We start from the raw sequence: 18,729 nt of genomic DNA on the forward strand, positions 1-18,729 counted from the left end.
TTATTACACTTTTGCCTAACATAACCCCACAGAAGAATTAAACCCAGTAAATGTTTTTTTTTTTTTTTTAAAGAATGTGGCTATTTTTAAAAGAACATCAGAAAATGTTTTGGTTCTAATGGTTTTCATAATTGGTAAATGTGTTTGTAGGATCTTTCTTTGAAGGAAAGAATTGTGCTTAATGTCTGTTTTCTAAATTATAAGGGAAATTACTACATTATACTTTATTTTCAGAAGGATAAAGCTTTTCATGTAATCTAAGGTTATCTTTTTTCCCTTGATTTTCAGATTTTGGATGATGAAATTCAATCAGACTTTTATGTAGCTGTTCCAGAAATAATGCCTGAGCTTAATCCATTAAAGAAAAAGCTGAAAAAAAGATTTCCAAAACTAACTCGAAGTAAGGGAGAATTCTTTTTACTATTTTAATATATGTCAACAACTTTCTAATATGTATGTTTAGTTATAAAACAAAACTAATATATATGTAGAGTAAATAATATGTTCTGGTATTTAAATTTCATGTTGTGTAAGAACATGTGGATTTGATTTTTTTTCCTTTGGCATTTATATTGGTAATCTAATAATTTGAAAACCCAGTTACTTTATAATACCAGTTCTTTAAATTTAGGCTTAAAATTAAATTAAATTCAGGTTTGAAATTAATGGCACATATTACCCACTAGGTATGTTATCATACTGCTTTATACCTCTTTATCGATATAATACATGTGGTTATTGTGTCAGCATTCAACATATATATTTATATATTATGTATACACACATATTTATATACATACATGTATATATATACACACACACGCATATATGTATATATATAAATGCTTACTGTGTACATGGCTCTATAGATATATCCCTTAAGGAACTTTCCTCTTATGGATATTTCCCCCTTATGAAATCTAGTAAGAGGTAATGTCACTATGTAAATAGCCATAGTGTGGAGTATTATATGATAAATTCACAGGATGCTGAAGGTATTTAGTAGAGGAGGAATTTACACATTGGTGGGGAAATCAGAGAAGGCATGCTGAAGGAGATAACATTTAAACTATAACTTGAGGGGCTCCTGGCTGGCTCAGTCGGTGGAGCGTGGGACTCTTGATCTTGGGGTTGTGAATTGAGGCCCCACATTGGGTGTGGAGCCTCCTTAAAAAAACAAACAACAAACATAAAAACTGTACCTTGAAAAATTAAACGAGTGGATTAAGGGTGATATTATTTTAAATAGAAGGAATCTATTAATTTTATACGTTGAAGTAAGTAAGAATAGGCCATGTACAAAAAATATCAGTTAATTCTCTTTAGCTTATAGTGAATGGTACCCCTACATTGAAGTGAAAGAGAATAATGGGAATCATATTGGATGATTGATAACCATATTGAGAAGGATCTTGAATAAGACCTTAGAAGCTTGGACTTTTATTTTGTTTTTAGCAGGAATTTCTTAAAAGTTTTTAAAGTGGGGAGTTCCTTAGAGCTTTAATCTAGAGAGAACTCGTAACATGTATTGGCATGAATCAAAACTGGAAGTGGGGAAACTAGTTTAAGTGCAATTGCCAGAGTCTGATAAAGGTAATATTTAAACTAAAGTCTTCATAATGAGACTGGAGTAAGGAGATAAATGTCAAAGACACTAGGTCTTTGTGCTAACAGTTAGGAATGGACAGGTTGAGGGGGAAAAAGGGGGAGTCATGATGCTGGGATTTTTGAAGCCTAGGGATCTCCTAATAAGTTGATTATTAATGGAAACGGAATAGATTTGGGAGGAAAAATAAGTTCATTTGCTGAGATAGTTTGTTTTAGGTGTGCTGGATTTGGGATAAATTTTATAGTATAAACAGAACAAGTATTTCAAAATTGTTTTAGTAGATTCGTGTTCAAATTTTAATTCAAGTTAAACTAATTCATCATACATGATAGCCACTAATACTTAACCTGAGTTATAGATCGTGTTCTGTACTTTAAGCAAATTCAAATGTCCTCTCCGATTCTTTTGTCATAGAGTTTTATTTGTTTATTTTTGGTAACCTGCATTGAATAACACATCCTCATTAGGTATCTGACTGAGGTTTGTTGCTTTTTATTATGGATATCCGTTATGGGAGTGTTTGTTGTAATGGAATCAGACTTATACTCTTTCCTAAGTAAAACCTGAAACTGAACATTATTTTAAAATTTAAACCAGAATTACAGTTGAATTTGATGAAAATATTTCTCATAATTTTTTTTGTTTCTAATTAAATTCAAGCTCACTAAAACCAAACAATACTAAATATAGTCAATTAAAAGTGAAACTGAATACCGAATGTATCAGTATCCCGTCATCTCCTTGCTTGCTTGGCACAGTGAAATGATTTTTCACAGAAATTAACTCTGTCACCTTTGCTACTTTTCCATTCTTTGAATAATCCTTTTGCCCTCTATTTTCTTTATTCTTTAGCCTCGAGTTTTTTTACTACGATTTTCATCATAAAACTTGAGACTATTGTTTTTTAGCCTGAAAGGTTTTCAAATAATGTATTTCTTTATTTCAAATAAGAAAAGTGTCCCTTTAAAATATTTATTTTTTTTAATTGACTTTATTTGTACTTTCATAATGACTCATAGCTTCCGTATACCATGGTCAGATTTCCTAGGTACGAGTCCCCGTGCCTCCATTTGCTTTAACAAAGCATCTTGAAAAAATAGACCTTTCTGGAATTTTACATCAAAAAATTGGGATGTACTGTATGGTGATTAACATAACATAATAAAAAATTATTATAAAAAAAATAGACCTTTCTCCTTCTCTAACATTGTCTTTTCACCCCCTCCACCCCCCACCCCAGGATCTGTTTAACAGCACTGGCAAAACATTTGTGTTCTTTAAACATGAAGACAAACGATTAACCTGTCAAAAATGTTGAAACTGAATACACCAGATGTGCATTAGAACAAATGAGGCTTGTATTATGCATTTTCAGAGCTTATTCTGATTTTTGTTTAGGAACATTTGATTCCCCTTATATCCAACAAAAGACTTTAGGGTAAAATAGAAACTACGTTTTGAGCAAATGGATGAAATTAAAAAACAAACAAACAAGCCCCTGCAGCTGAGCTCATTCGTTTCCCATTTTGTCTTACATTTTGTTTTACTAATGGGAGTGGGTGTAACTGTCTTGGCTGGATTGAGTGTGCACATTGTGCAGCATGTTTAATGCTGCATTTTTATTCATTTTAATTGCTTACGTAACTGTAGGCAAGTTCTCTGTTTTTCAAATGCACATTTGGCTTCTTTTCCTAGTATTATTTCTTTTTTATTTAAAAAAAAAGGCATTTAAAACTTGCTTTTTAAATTTCTTGAAAGAAGTTGGGCTTCATTTTGCTTGTCAGCTAGCTTTTTTCTTCCAATGTAAGTGCCTTCTGAAATTTTCATCTCTAATATATATATATATTTTATTGACAAATTAGATTTTTAAATTGCTAACATATCTTTTAGCACTTACTAAACAAAAAATACGAGTATGAAAAATACCTTGACTTAATGGAATTAGTTTTTTATTACATATTAACCCATGGGTGGGTATTATGGCGTATATGGAGAAAGTTGAATTCTTTTAAACCATGCTTAGTTATTGGCAGGTAGGTGAAAAAGGAACATGATTGGGAAATTGGACTCACTAATGGGTATTCCTCTTAATGCATAGAATTGAACATCAGTGCTCAGTTGGAGTCTTGTCAAAAGGATGTGGTAGCAGTCTTGTCCAAAGAGTATTCACATCTACCGCTTTCTGTATGGAAGTATCGTATTTGAGACTAGTGGATGTGAACTTACTGAAACCTAATGTGAAATATTTTTAACTCATTGACATGCTGTACTTAAGAGTATTGCTTGGATTATTGAAACAATTAGAACTCTGGTTATATAAAGAAAAATACTAAGACATAGAGAATTTTTGCACAGTAATGAATTTGAAATTTTTCCAAATTTCTCCCCTCATGTATTAGTTTAAAAACTATGTGTGAAAGATTCCAATGATTATTATGAATAATTACAATTATTAGAGATGAATTATTGATATATTACAGATGGTTCTATTACTCTTTCCTTCATTTCCTTTACTCTAGCTATAGTGGCCTCCTTGCCCTTCCTCACACACACTAAGTGTTCTTCCTTCTCTGATCTTTGGACTTATTGTCCCATCTGTCTATAATGTTCTTTGCTTATTAGCCTGGTTCACTTTCTCATTCAAATATCACCTACACAGAGAGGCCTTCTATAACTATCCTATATAAACTGTTATCCCCTACATTCCCTTATCACTGTATTTTTCATTATTGTGGTTTTTATATTTTTTAGGACTTAACAGTCTTAGCATCTTACTCTGGCAACCACCATATTGTTCTCAGTATTTATAGGTCATTTTTGCCTTTTTGTTTGTTCATTTGTTTTGTTTTTTAGATTACATATGTAAGTGAAATCATGCAGTATTTTCCTTTCTCTATCTGTCTTATTTCATTTAGTATAATAATACCCCCTGGGTCCATCCATGCAGTCACAAATGGCAAGGTCTCATACTTGTTTATGGCTGAGTAACATTCCATTGCATATATATGTACACCACATCTTTTTTTTTATCCATTTATCTATTGATGGACACTTGGGTTGCTTCTGTATGTTGGCTATTGTAAATAATGCTGCAGTAAACATTGGGGTGCATATATATATATTTTTTTGATTTAGTCTTTTCATTTTCTTTGGGTAAATAGCCTGCAGTGCAATTACTGGATTGTATGGTATTTCTGTCTTTGAGGAACCTCCATATTGTTTCACACAGTGGCTGCAACAATTCACATACCTATCAACAGTGCACAAGGGTTCCTTTTTCACCACATCCTCACCAGCGCTTGTTATTTCTTGTGTTTTTGATACTAGTCATTCTGGCCAGGTGTAAGGTGTTGTCTCATTGTGGTTTTGATTTTCATTTCCGTATGATTAGTGATGTTGAGCATCTTTTCATTTGTCTTTTGGCCCTCTGCATATCTTTTTTGTAAAAATGTCTATTTAGATCCTCTGCCCATTTTTAATTGGATTGTTTTTCTGGTGTTGAGTTGTGTAAGTTCTTTATATATTTTGGCTATTAACCCACTATCTGATATATCATTTGCACATATCTTCTCCCACTCAGTAGGTTACCTTTTTGTTTTGTTGATGATTTTCTTCACTGTGCAAAAGCTTTTTATTTTTTTGTGGAAGTCCCATTAGATTATTTTGCTTTTGTTTCCCTTGCCTGAGGAGACATATCCAGAAAAATGTTGCTAAGGCTGATGTCTGAGATTACTGCCTATGTTCTAGGAGTTTCATGGTTTTAGGTCCCGCATTTAGGTCTTTAACCCATTTTGAGTTTATTTTTGTATCTGGTGTAACAGTGGTCCAGTTTCATTCCTTTGCAGGTAGCTTTCCAGTTTTCCCAGCACTATTTATTGAAGAGACTGTCTTTTCTCCATTGTATATTCTTGCCCCCTTTGTCAAAGATTAATTGACCATGTAAGTGTAGGTTTATTTCTGGGTTCTCTGTCTTGTTCCATTGATCCATGTGTCTGTTTTTGTGCCAGTACCATACTTTTCTGATTACTACAGCTTTGTAGTATATCTTGAAATCTGGGATTATGATATCTCCAGCTGTGTTCTTTTTTTTTCAAGATTGCTTTGGATATTCAGGGTCTTTGTGGTTCCATACAAATTTTAGGATTATTTGTTCTAGTTCTGTGAAAAATGTTGTTGGTATTGATAGGTATTCTATTGAATCTGTAAATTGCTTTGGGTAGTATAGATATTTTAACATAATACTTAATTTTAACATAATATTCATTCCTTCAGTCCATGAGCATGAAGTATCTTTCCATTTGTTTGTGTCATCTTCAGTTTCTTTCACCCATGTTTTACAATTCTCAGTCTTTCACCTCCTTGGTCAAATTTATTCCTAGGTATTTTAATCTCTTTTGGTGTAATCATAAATGGGATTATTTTCTTAATTTCTCTTTCTTCTAATTTATTGTTAGTGTATAGAAATGCAACAGAGTTCTGTGTACTAATTTTGTACCCTGCAAGCCTACTGAATTCATGTATTTTTTTAAAGATTTTATTTATTTGTTTGAGAGAGAGAGAGAGAGAGAAAGAGAGAGGGAGCTAGCAGTGGGAAGAGGCAAAGGAAGAGGGAGAAGCAGACTTCCCACTGAATGCAGAGCCCAATGTGGGGCTTGATCCCAGGACCCTGCAGTCATGACCTGAGCCGAAGTCAGGCACTTAACCAACTGAGCCATCCAGGCAACCCTCATTTATTACTTTTAATAGTTTTTGGTGGTCTTTAGAGTATTCTGTATAGTATTATATCATCTGCAAATAGTAACAGTTTTATTTCTTCCTTACCAGTTTAGATGCCATTTATTTATTTATTTTTTTCTTGTCTGATTACTGTGGCTAGGACTTCTAGTAGGTGTTGAATGAAAGTGGCAAGAGTGGACATCCTTATCTTATTCCTGATTTTTGAGGAAAAACTCCCAGTTTGTCACCACTGAGAATAGTGTTGACTGTAGTTTTGTCAAATTCAGCCTTTATTAGGTTGAAGTATATTCCTTCTGTATCGATGTTGAGAGTTTTTATCATGAGCAGATGTTGAAATTTGTCATTGCTTTTTCTGTATCTACTAAGATGATCATATGATTTCCATCTTTCATTTTATATTTTTTGTTGTGGATGTGTATTTGATTCTTCTCATTAGAGAATGAGCATTTTTTGGTTTTGTTCACTATTCTATTCCCATGGCCTAGAGTATGTGGCACATAGTGGGACTCAACAAATATTTGTACAATGAATGCACATTTAATGCAACATTCAGTTGATAGAAGATACAGCATTAAATTAATCAACTGAGGAATGAATTATCTATAATTTATAGATTTTTTGGATTAGAATAACTGTATGTGTAGTTATTGAGTATCTAGTACATCCAAGCCTTGAGTGTGGTGAGTATGAACAACACAGACAAGGTCCTTGCCGTCACAGAACTAACAGTTTTTGGTTTTCGCAGCAGGCAAACTGGTTTAATTTAATATTTAATCATGTTCAGATTCTCTAGTTAAACAAAGGAACAAAAACCAAAACACATACCCCCAAAACCTTTGATTTAGCTATCCTTTCTAGCTATGATCTTCTCTTTTCTGTTGTTTTATACCAAGTTTTTTAAATAAGTGGTCTTCACTGGTTGGATGTCTCCATTTCTTTACCAAGTCTTATTCTTTCTTACATCCTTTTCTCTCATAATTCAACTAAAATGTTACTCTCAGTAATAATCATCAGTCTTTCTTTTGCCACAAAGATCTCTTCTTAGTTTTTTTTGTTTCTTGAAACTTTCTTTTACACTGTACGATCTTTAGTCACCTCCTTTCTTACTAACTGTTCCTACTTTGTCGTCCCTGTATTGTTTTATTCTACTTGCTTCTTCCCTATGGTATTCTTGGGTAGAGAAGAAAAGAGAATATTAGGGTGAAATACCTGATCATATAGTTTAGTGCTGATTATGTTCATTATGGAAATTGATAGAATTAGAGGAAGAGAAAGGGAAAGGAAGAAAGAACAAGGAGAGAGAAGTAGAAGAACATAAAAGTACAGAGAAAAGAGAAAGTGAAGAAGAGCGCAATTACATAGCAGTAAGGGCTAGGAGAGGCCTAGAAATAGCAGTGAAGGTTTAACATTGGGCTATATTGAAAAGCAGAATAGAACAGTAGTTAATATAAACCTCTCTTGTCTTGGGTTTGTTGCTTACTATGACCTTGAACCAGTTTTTTAAAATATTTTTGTGCCTCTGTTTATTCTTCTGCAAAATGGGTTTCATGGTAACATCTCTCTGTAGTGTTTTTGTTATAGTGTATGTAAGAGCTAGCACAGGCTGGGTAATAAGTACATAATATAAATGAACTGCAATTATTATTGACTCCCTGCAATTCCTAAGGTAGCTATTTATTCTCTGCAATTAATTTAGGAGTATTCATTCTTTTTCATGCCTTCATATATCATTTCTACTTTCGTAATTTATTTCTTGAATAAGCACATAACAATTGAGTACCTACTATGTGCCAGGCAGTACACTTAGTACTGAGGGTTGAAAGATGAAAAGATAGTTCCCATTTTTAAGGAGATAGAAATTGAGAGGTGAGAGTGATAAGAACAAACTGCTGCACTACAATGCAGAAAGTGTACCGAGTACAGTGTACAGAGTGCTGAGAGGAGTGAGGGACTACTTTGTAGAATCAGATTATATAAAGAAGATAGCAGCTAAGTTGAGAGGTTAAGCATGAGTATTTTCTTTTCTGACATGCATGGGGAGAACATTCCAGGTAGAAGAAATGGCCTATACTAATGCACAAAAGTATGAGAAACTCAGTTGTGTTTAGGAAATTATAAATACCTTTCTATCATTTGGCACATAATGTTTTATCAGATAGTGGTGGTCAGTGGGGTTAGACAGTGATAGGCAGTGGGCCAGATCACCAAGGGCTTTGCGTGACGTACTGTGGAGATTAGATTTTATCCTTTATGCAGTTAGGAGCCATTGGAAAATGTTGCTCAGAAGAATGATGTAAGAGTTTATATTAGAATGACTATATGTGGGAGCTGTCTAAGTGACAGTGTGCTAATGGGGAAATGGTGAAACTTAAACAGCGACCAGTAGGAGGCTAATGCAGTAGTCTAAGTAAAAGATGAATAAAGACAGAATCTGAGCAGTGGCAATAAAGACTGAGAGGAGGAAAACTGTTGTGGGATATTGAGTTTAAGTTTAAGTAGAGATATAAATGATTTAACCAGGTTCCTATTTTTTGTATACCACTGTTAGCATTCATTGTTTGTATTATACTATTTTTCATAACTGTTTAGTACTAGTTACATCAAAATGTGATACTAAGAAAAAGTAGCGTTTTTTTAGTAGTTGTTCTATCTGCAAGTCCCTTTTCTCCCCATCAATTACAATTAGATTGTAACTTCCTTGTGGATAATTGCTTTCATTTATAGTGAAATGCTCCTGAGCCATACTGAACAACTCCCCAGATGATCCTTGGAAGTAATGTATGCTGAAGATATACTGTACTCTATTTAATGAGATCTTCACGTTGACTTATCATGGGAAGAATTATTGGAGATGTATAAGAGTGGTGTGTCTTTAGTAGCACATCCCTTATTGTATTTCTTACTCTTCAAATAATTCATATTTTCTATGTACAAAATTAAAAAATTTTCAAGTTCAGGTATGGTGTCATGAAATATTAAAAACTTGTATTTTTGTGTATTAAATTTGAGTTAAATGTTAATGACTAATATTTGGAAGGTACAGTTTATTTTTGAAGTCTTCTGTGTGGTCCTTTGAAAATTCTTAATTTTTACCTTTACTTCATTTTTTTCCTTTCTGTATTCAGTTGTACTTCTTTTTCTACCATAATGGAGGACAAAGTGACATTAGAATCCAATAAATTGAGTTTCAATTCTTAACTCTTTTTCATGCCAGCTTCTGTAGCCATTTATGCCATAATGAACTGCCTCTAGACTATCAGTCACTGTGATTATTATTTCTACTGCTAAATCTTGTGACTTCTAGTTTCTTTCCCTTTTTTTATGGTAAGGCAGGTCAGGTGAGTTTCACATGAAAGTAGGTAAAAACTTCATAAAAGATTTCAAAACTGTGCTGTTTGCTTTTATCACAGAAAATCTTACAGATTTTAATTTGTCCTTAATTAGGTTTCTAAAGTGTGATAAACATCATCCTTGCATATACTTATTTATTGGTTATCTATTAGTGTGCAACAATACTACCATAAATTCAATGGTGTAAAACAACACACATTTATTATCTCATAGTTTCTGTATGTTAGGAATGTGTGTACAGCTAAGTTGGGTCCTACAGTAAAGCTTCAGTGTCTCATAAAGCTTTGATCAAGGCATCAGTCAGGACTGTGGTTTCATCTGAGACTTGACTGGGGAAGGATCCACTTCTGGACTCATGTGGCTTTGGGGCAGGATTCAGTTCCTTGTAGGCTGCTAGGTTGAGGGCATCAGTTTCTTGTCTTGGGGCCCTTTTCCTATGTCAGCTTCAAACATTGCAGCTGCTTCTGCTAAAACCAGTAAAGAAGAGAGTCTCCTCCAAGATGGGCATTATAGTTTTATGTAATGTAATCATGTACCTATAAGCATCCTGTCTCTTGGTTAGAAGCAAGCTGTAGCTCCCATCCACAGTCAAGGGGAGGGGGTCATGAAAAGGACATGAAACCAGGAAATGGGCATCATGGGGGCCACTCTAAAGTCTGTGCGCCACGACTTGTGTGCTATATCTTAATATAGGATGAATGTTTCTCTTACTCAGTAATTTTTGTTACTTGTTTATATGTAGTAATAACTTTGGATTTTTAATTTTTCTAACCAGATTCCATTGGCCGTGACATCCCCAAAATGCTTGAATTATTTAAAACTGGACATGAAATTAAGGTAGATGAAGAAAGGGAGAACTTTCTCAAGACCAAAATAGCAACAGTAAGTTACAGTTGAAATTATTAAATAACCATCTTTGTTTTTTGCTTGAGTGACTGATAATTTATAATATAATATGCCAGTCCTTTGAACTTGTTCTTGGCACTGGTGTCAGGAGTAGCACTAAATATACGGAGATAATTTTTTAATTCTTTAGATTGAACTCATAAATTTTAACGGTATTTGAGAATTCCTTCATGTGCCACTCAGTGATATTGTATTTTGTTTTATTTGATTATTCTGAGTATGTATTTTTTGCTCTCTAATATTCTTAGTTTATTGAGAGTAGGGTTAGATCTGGTATATCCCCTGTGAAACATTGCCTATTGCTGAGCCCATAGTAGGTATTTAATGCTATAATGGAATTGAGTAATTTGCTTTATTTTTATGAACTGTTTGACTATCCTTGCTTGTGTTTTAAAAACTGCCTACTTATAGAATATGTCAGGTTTATAGGACTGTGTTTTTAGATACATAGTTATTTGCTAATATCTTCTTTATGATAAGGAATCTCTAAAGTACTTTTTCCTGTTCAGTAACCATAAGAATAGTAGTGATATTGATAATAAGATTTAAACAGTGCCTCACAAGTGCCAGGTACTATTCTAAAGTCTCTTCATTTCATATATTCTCTCTCTTAATCTTCAACACTATGAGAGGACGAATTATCATCCCCATTTTATGCTTGAAGGCCAAAGAGGTTAAATAATTTTTCCAAGGTTTCACAGCTACTATGAGGCAGAATAGGTATTTGAATGTTGGCAGTCTTTTCAAGAGTCCAGGCTCTTTGCCCAGCACCATCTTGCCTCAGGCCTGGAATTATTTGAATAGCTGTTACTCCTTTTCCCATCCTGCTCTTAAGAGGAATTCCGCATTATAGCCAACAGCTAGTAGTCCAGGCTAATTAAGCTATGCCCACTATAGATGATCAGAAGTAGAGACAAGGCACTCAGCTAGTTTTATGGAAGGAAAACTTGCTTTAGAAAGAGGGCAAAACAGTTTAATTCAGTCAGGGATTGGGAAAGCCTTCATTGCTGTCATTACGTCAGAGCTCAGCACCAATTGTGTGGCATTGTGTCCTGCTAAAATCTGATGTTGCACTTCCCTTATTTCCAAAAGGCCCTTGGCAGTGCTTCTTGTTTGTTAAGAATGATAACATTGTAATGTAAAAAGCAAATGAAAAAAATGGAAATTTTAAGAAAACATTCTAGAGCTGTAGAGACCGAGGTTTGAATACCTATTCTGCTACTTATGGGATGGCAGACTTTAAACAGGTTTCTTAATGTTGTGTCTTGAGTTCCTGAGCTATAGAATTTTTAATATTTAATATTTATTTCACAATGTGGTTTTGAAGATTAAATAAAAATTTGAAATGGTAGCAGCAGTTGTTACTGTTTTTTGTTTTTAGAGATGCATTTTATTTTATTTTAGAGAGAGAAAGAGAGCAGAGGGAGGGAGAGAGGGAGAGAATCTTCAAGCAGATTCCCCGTTGAGCAGGGAGCTTGACACAGGGCTGGATCCCACAACCCATGAGATCATGAATTGAGCCAAACCAAGTCGGATGCTTGACTCACTGAGCCACCCAGGTTCCCCATTGTTACTGTTTTGATTGGACTTTTGGGGACTGTAGGACATCTTTATAAAACTATTTCTTTTCAGCTGGATCTTTTCTTTTTACTGAGTAATGTTTTCAGTATATTCAGTAGTTAATAGTTTATATGGATCCTGACTCAGTATATAGGAAACTGTGGCATCTCATTTATTCTTCTCAACAAATACCATAGTTCTTAAGTGATTACATGGGCCCCAGGTCAGACTGCTTGTATCATTTAGAGGGAGAATGCTTTTTCTTAATGAAAAATAAATTAATTTCTGTGTTTAAAGAGAATCTTTTTGAATACAACTTAAATATTATAGTATTATATAGTATAGCAGATTAAGAGAGTGGATTTTAGATTTATGCTGTCTGGATTCAAATCCTAGTTCCAGACTGGAATTGTGTTCCCTTGCTCTCTGGGCCTCAGTTTTCCCCCATTCCCCATTTCCCCTAAATGCAAAATGAAGTTAATAATGATGCATACTTACTAGGCTAGGAAAGAGTGATTGAAATAATGATTATAAAACAGACTTCTACTTCTGGCTAACGTGGATTAACAGGGGCCTGATTTACTCTTTCACCTAATGATAATCAGCATTACCTTGATACCAAAACCAGGCAAAGAAAGATATAGTCCAGTATCATTCCTGAAAATACATGTTAAGATTATAAACTAAATTTTAGCCAATAAAATCCAGCAATATATATAAAAAAGGATAACATGTCATCACCAAGTAGGGTTTATCCTAGGTATACTAGTTAGTTTAACATTCAATGATCAATCATTAAAATTCACCATATTAACAAAGTATAAACCAAAAGCCATCTGATCATCTCAGTAGATACAAAGAAAGCATTTGACAGAATCTAACATTCATTCCTGATTAAAAAGTCTCAGCAAACTAGGAGTAGAAGTTAATGTCCTCAACCTGAAAAAAGGCATCTAAAAACAACAGCTAACATTATACTTAGAGGTAAAAGACTGAATACTTTTCTTCTAACACCAGGAACAAGTTAGGGATATCCACTTTCCCCACTTCTGTTCAGCATTGATCTAGGGATTCTAGGCAGTGAGATCAGGCAAAAAAGAAGCATCCTGATGAGAAAGGAGAAAGTAAAATAGTTATTATTCGCGGTTGATATGATCTAGCTACTAAAACAAAGAAGTAAGTTAGGGTTGCAGGATACAAATATACAAAAATCAGTTTTGCTTCTATGTAACAGCGACAATTAGAAATTAATTTAAAAAAAATTAAAATTTAAAAATAATAATTCATAGTAATATCAGTACTCAGAGGATGAATCTGACAAAAGATGTGAAAGATCCATACACTGAAAATTTCAAGACATAGTTGAGGGAAATTAAAGACGATCTAATAAATGATGAGGGGTATGATGTTTATGGATCAGTAAATCCAGTATTGTTAAGATGTCAGTTGTCCCCAAAGTAATGTATGGATTCATCACATTCTTTATTTATTTATTTATTTATTTATTTATTTTTTATTTTTTATTTTTTTAATGATTTTTTATTATATTATGTTAGTCACCATACAGTACATCCCCGATTTCCGATGTAAGGCTCGATGATTCATTAGTTGTGTATAACACCCAGTGCACCATGCAATACGTGCCCTCCTTACTACCCATCACCGGTCTATCCCATTCCCCCACCCCCCTCCCCTCTGAAGTCCTCAGTTTGTTTCTCATAGTCCATAGTCTCTCATGTTTCATTCCCCCTTCTGATTACCCCCCCCTTTCTTTATCCCTTTCTTCCCCTACTGATCATCCTAGTTCTTATGTTCCATAGATGAGAGAAATCATATGATAGTTGTCTTTCTCTGCTTGACTTATTTCACTTAGCATTATCTCCTCCAGTGCCGTCCATGTTGTAGCAAATGTTGAGAATTTGTTCTTTCTAATAGCTGAGTAATATTCCATTGTATATATGGACCACAACTTCTTAATCCAGTCATCTGTTGAAGGGCATCTCGGCTCCTTCCACGATTTAGCTATTGTGGACATTGCTGCTATGAACATTGGGGTGCATATGGCCCTTCTCTTCACTACGTCTGTATCCTTGGGGTAAATACCCAGTAGTGCAATGGCTGGATCATAGGGTAGCTCAATTTTTAACTTTTTAAGGGACCTCCACACTGTTTTCCAGAGTGGCTGTACCAACTTGCATTCCCACCAACAATGTAGGAGGGATCTCCTTTCTCCACATCCTCTCCAACAATTGTTGTTTCTTGCCTTGTCTATTTTTGCCATTCTAACTGGCGTAAGGTGGTATCTCAGTGTGGTTTTGATTTGAATTTCCTTGATGGCTAATGATTTTGAACATTTTTTCATGTGTCTGTTAGCCATTTGTATGTCTTCATTGGAAAAGTGTCTGTTCATATCTTCTGCCCATTTTTTGATTTGTTTATTTGTTCATCGTGTATTGAGTTTGAGAAGTTCTTTGTAGATCTTGGATACCAGTCCTTTATCTGTAGTGTCATTTGCAAATATATTCTCCCATTCTGTGGGCTGCCTCTTAGTTTTTCTGACTGTTTCCTTGGCTGTGCAGAAACTTTTAATCTTGATGAAGTCCCATAAATTCATTTTATCTTTTGTTTCTCTTGCCTTTGGGGATGTGTCATGAAAAAGGTTGCTTTGGCCGATGTCGTAGAGGTTGTTGCCTATGTTCTCCTCTAGAATTTTGATAGATTCCTGTCTCACACTGAGGTCTTTCATCCATTTGGAGTTTATTTTTGTGTATGGTGTGAGATAGTGGTCAAGTTTCATTCTTTTGCATGTAGCTGTCCAATTTTCCCGGCACCATTTATTGAAGAGACTGTCTTTTTCCCACCGGATTTTTTTTCCTGCTTTATCAAATATTAGTTGCCCAAAGAGCCGAGGGTCCATTTCTGGGCTCTCTATTCTGTTCCATTGGTCTATGTGTCTGTTTTTGTGCCAGTACCATGCTGTCTTTGTGATCACAGCTTTGTAGTACAGCTCGAAATCCGGCATTGTGATGCCCCCAGCTTTGTTTTTCCTTTTCAACAGTTCCTTGGAGATTCGGGGCCTTTTCTGTTTCCATACAAATTTAAGGACTGTTTGTTCCAGTTCTTTGAAAAATGTCCTTGGTATTTTGATCGGGATAGCATTGAAAGTGTAGATTGCTCTGGGTAGCATGGACATTTTAACTATGTTAATTCTTCCGATCCATGAGCATGGAATATCTTTCCATCTTTTTATGTCTTCCTCAATGTCTTTCAAGAGTGATTTATAGTTTCTAGAATATAGGTCCTTTACGTCTCTGGTTAAGTTAATTCCAAGGTAACGTATGGTTTTTGGTGCTATTGTAAATGGGATGGATTCCCTAATTTCTCTTTCTTCGGTCTCGTTATTCGTGTATAGAAATGCAACTGATTTCTGAGCATTTATTTTGTATCCTGCCACGTTACTGAATTGCTCTATAACTTCTAATAATTTGGGAGTGGCTTCTTTTGGGTTTTCCATATAGAGTATCATGTCATCTGCAAAGAGAGACATTTTGACTTCTTCTTTGCCAATTTGAATACCTTTGATCCCTTTTTGTCGTCTGATTGCTGTTGCAAGGACTTCTAGTACTATGTTGAATAATAGTGGCGAGAGTGGGCATCCTTGTCGAGTTCCTGATCTTAAGGGAAAGGCTTCCAGCTTTTCTCCATTGAGAATAATATTTGTAGTAGGCTTTTCATAGATGGCTTTTATGAGATTGAGAAATGTACCTTCTATTCCTACACTCTGAAGGGTTTTAATCAGGAAAGGATGCTGTATTTTGTCAAATGCTTTTTCGGCATCGATTGAGAGGATCATATGGTTCCTGAGTCTTTTCTTGTTGATATGATGTATCACGCTGATTGATTTGCGAATATTGAACCACGCTTGCATCCCAGGTATGAATCCCACTTGATCGTGATGGATAATCCTTTTAATGTACTGTTGGATTCTATTAGCAAGTATCTTGTTGAGGATTTTGGCGTCCATATTCATTAGGGAAATCGGTCTGTAATTCTCCTTTTTGAGGGGGTCTTTGCCTGGTTTGGGGATCAAGGTAATATTGGCCTCATAGAATGAGTTTGGTAGCTTTCCTTCTGTTTCTATTTTTTGAAATAGCTTTAGGAGAATAGGTATTATTTCTTCTTTGAATGTTTGGTAGAATTCCCCAGGAAAACCGTCCGGGCCTGGAGTTTTGTTATTTGGAAGGTTGTTTATCACTGACTCAATTTCTTCATAATTAATTGGCCTGTTTAAGGAATCAATTTCTTCCTGTTTCAATCTTGGTAGTTTATAGGTTTCCAGGAAGGATTCCATCTCTTCCAGATTGCTTAGTTTATTGGCATATAGCTGTTGATAAAAATTTCTAATAATCCTTCCAATTTCAATGGTGCTCGTCGTGACCTCTCCTTTTTCATTCATAATTTTAATAATCTGGGTCCTTTCTCTTTTCTTTTGGATAAGTCTTGCCAGTGGTCTGTCAATTTTATTGATTCTCTCAAAGAACCAGCTTCTAGTCCTGTTGATCTGCTCTACTGTACTTCTGGTTTCTGCTTGATTGATTTCAGCTCTAATTTTGGTCAACTGCTTCCTCGTGCGTGGATTAGGCCTGTCCCTCTGTTGCTGTTCCAGCTTCTTGAGGTGAGAATATAAAAACTGCATTTTAGATTTTTCTATTCTTTTGAGTGAGGCTTGGATGGCTATGTATTTCCCCCTTAGGACTGCCTTTGCAGTATCCCATAGGTTTTGGACTGTTGTATTTTCATTCTCATTGGTCTCCATAAATTGTTTAATTTGATTTTTGATTTCCTGGTTTATCGAGTCATTCCTGAGCAGGATGGTTCTTAGTCTCCAAGTGTTTGAGTTTCTTCCAAATTTTTCCTTGTGGTTGAGTTCCAATTTCAGAGCGTTGTGGTCTGAGAATATGCAGGGGATCATTTCAATCTTTTGGTATCGGTTGAGACCTGTTTTGTGTCCCAGAACATGGTCTATTCTTGAGAATGTTCCATGGGCATTAGAATAGAATGAGTATTCTTTGGTTCTGGGGTGTAGTGTTCTATATATATCTATGAGGTCCAACTCGTCGAGTATGGCATTCAAAGCCTTTGATTCTTTGCTTAGTTTTTGCCAGGGTGTTCTGTCTATTTCTGAGAGTGGAGTGTTGAGGTCCCCTACTATTAATGTATTTTCATTTATATGTCTCTTTATTCTGGTTAAGAGTTGGCTTGTGTATCTTGCTGCTCCCCTGTTGGGGGCATATATATTTATAATTGTCATATCCACTTGTTGAATACTTCCCTTAAGAATAATATAGTGCCCTTCTGCGTCTCTAACTATAGTCTGTAGTTTAAAATCCAATTTATCTGATATGAGAATTGCTACCCCAGCTTTCTTTTGAGGTCCATTTGCGTGAAAGATGGTACTCCATCCCCTTACTCTCAGTCTGAATGCATCTTTGGGTTTGAAATGAGTCTCTTGTAGACAGCAAATGGATGGGTCATTTCTTTTTATCCAATCTGCAACCCTGTGGCGTTTTATGGGATGGTTCAAACCATTTACATTAAGACTGATTACTGAGAGATATGATTTTAATGTTGCCATGTTGCCAGTAAAGTCTTTGTTTGTATTGCCTGTGACTTTCTGTTCTGTATCACTCTTGGGGCCTTTTGACTTTTATAGAACCCCCCGTAATATCTCCTGTAGGGCTGGTTTCGTAGTTACAAAATTGGTTAGTGACTGGCGATTCTGAAATGTCTTTATTTCTCCATCAATTCTGAATGACAGCCTTGCTGGATAAAGGATCCTTGGCTGCATGTTTTTCTCTGAAAGAGCTTTAAATATGCTCCCCCAACCCTTTCTCTCATTCCAGGTCTGTGTAGACAGGTCTGACGTAATTCTGATGCTTTTGCCTTGGTACGTGAGAAATTTCTTTGCCCTGGCCGCTTTCAATACTGTATCCTTGCATCTAATATTTGCGAAATGCACTATGACGTGACGTGGCGTAGGTTTGTCGTGGTTGAGCTTGGGAGGGGTCCTCTCTGCCTCTTGGACACGAATGTTTGTTTCCCTTGCTAGATTAGGGAAGTTTTCAGCTACAATTTGTTCAAATATCTCTTCTAGACCTCTGTTTTTCTCCACCCCCTCGGGGATGCCGATGATTCTAACATTGGATCGTTTCATTGAGTCAGTAATCTCCCGTAACCTACATTCGTGGGCGTGGATTTTTTTAAGACCATCTTCTATTTTCATTTTTTCCTCTATTAACCCATCCTCCAATTCACTAACCCGTTCCTCTGCTTCTGTGACCCTGGCTGTCAGAGCCTCTAGTTTTGCCTGCATTTGGCTCATAGAATTTTTAATTTCTGTCAGATTCGCTCTCATTTCTGTCCTTAGGGATTCTATATTCTCAGTAACCTTTTCGTTAATACTTTTTTCAATTCTACTCATCATTTTGACCATCGTTACTCTGAATTCCATTTCTGATAATTTGGTTACATCCATATCCATTATTTCTGTGGCAGAGGCCACAGTC

The 18,729-nt window shown here is 35.3% G+C and overlaps 1 protein-coding gene across 3 annotated transcripts in view; it reads left to right on the top strand.

Moving 5' to 3' along the window:
• The window catches only part of MRPL1 (mitochondrial ribosomal protein L1), a 108,837-nt gene that overhangs the window by 34,139 nt on the left and 55,969 nt on the right, over window positions 1-18,729 (top strand). For all 3 annotated transcript variants that reach the window (XM_048211953.2, XM_026509904.4, XM_044388142.3), the window contains exons 6-7: window positions 289-400; window positions 10,473-10,579. In XM_048211953.2, coding sequence (XP_048067910.1) covers window positions 289-400; window positions 10,473-10,579 — 219 coding nt within the window. The remainder of the gene's footprint in view (window positions 1-288; window positions 401-10,472; window positions 10,580-18,729) is intronic.

Source organism: Ursus arctos, unplaced genomic scaffold (genome assembly GCF_023065955.2).
Source record: "Ursus arctos isolate Adak ecotype North America unplaced genomic scaffold, UrsArc2.0 scaffold_9, whole genome shotgun sequence".
Taxonomy (NCBI): domain Eukaryota; kingdom Metazoa; phylum Chordata; class Mammalia; order Carnivora; family Ursidae; genus Ursus; species Ursus arctos.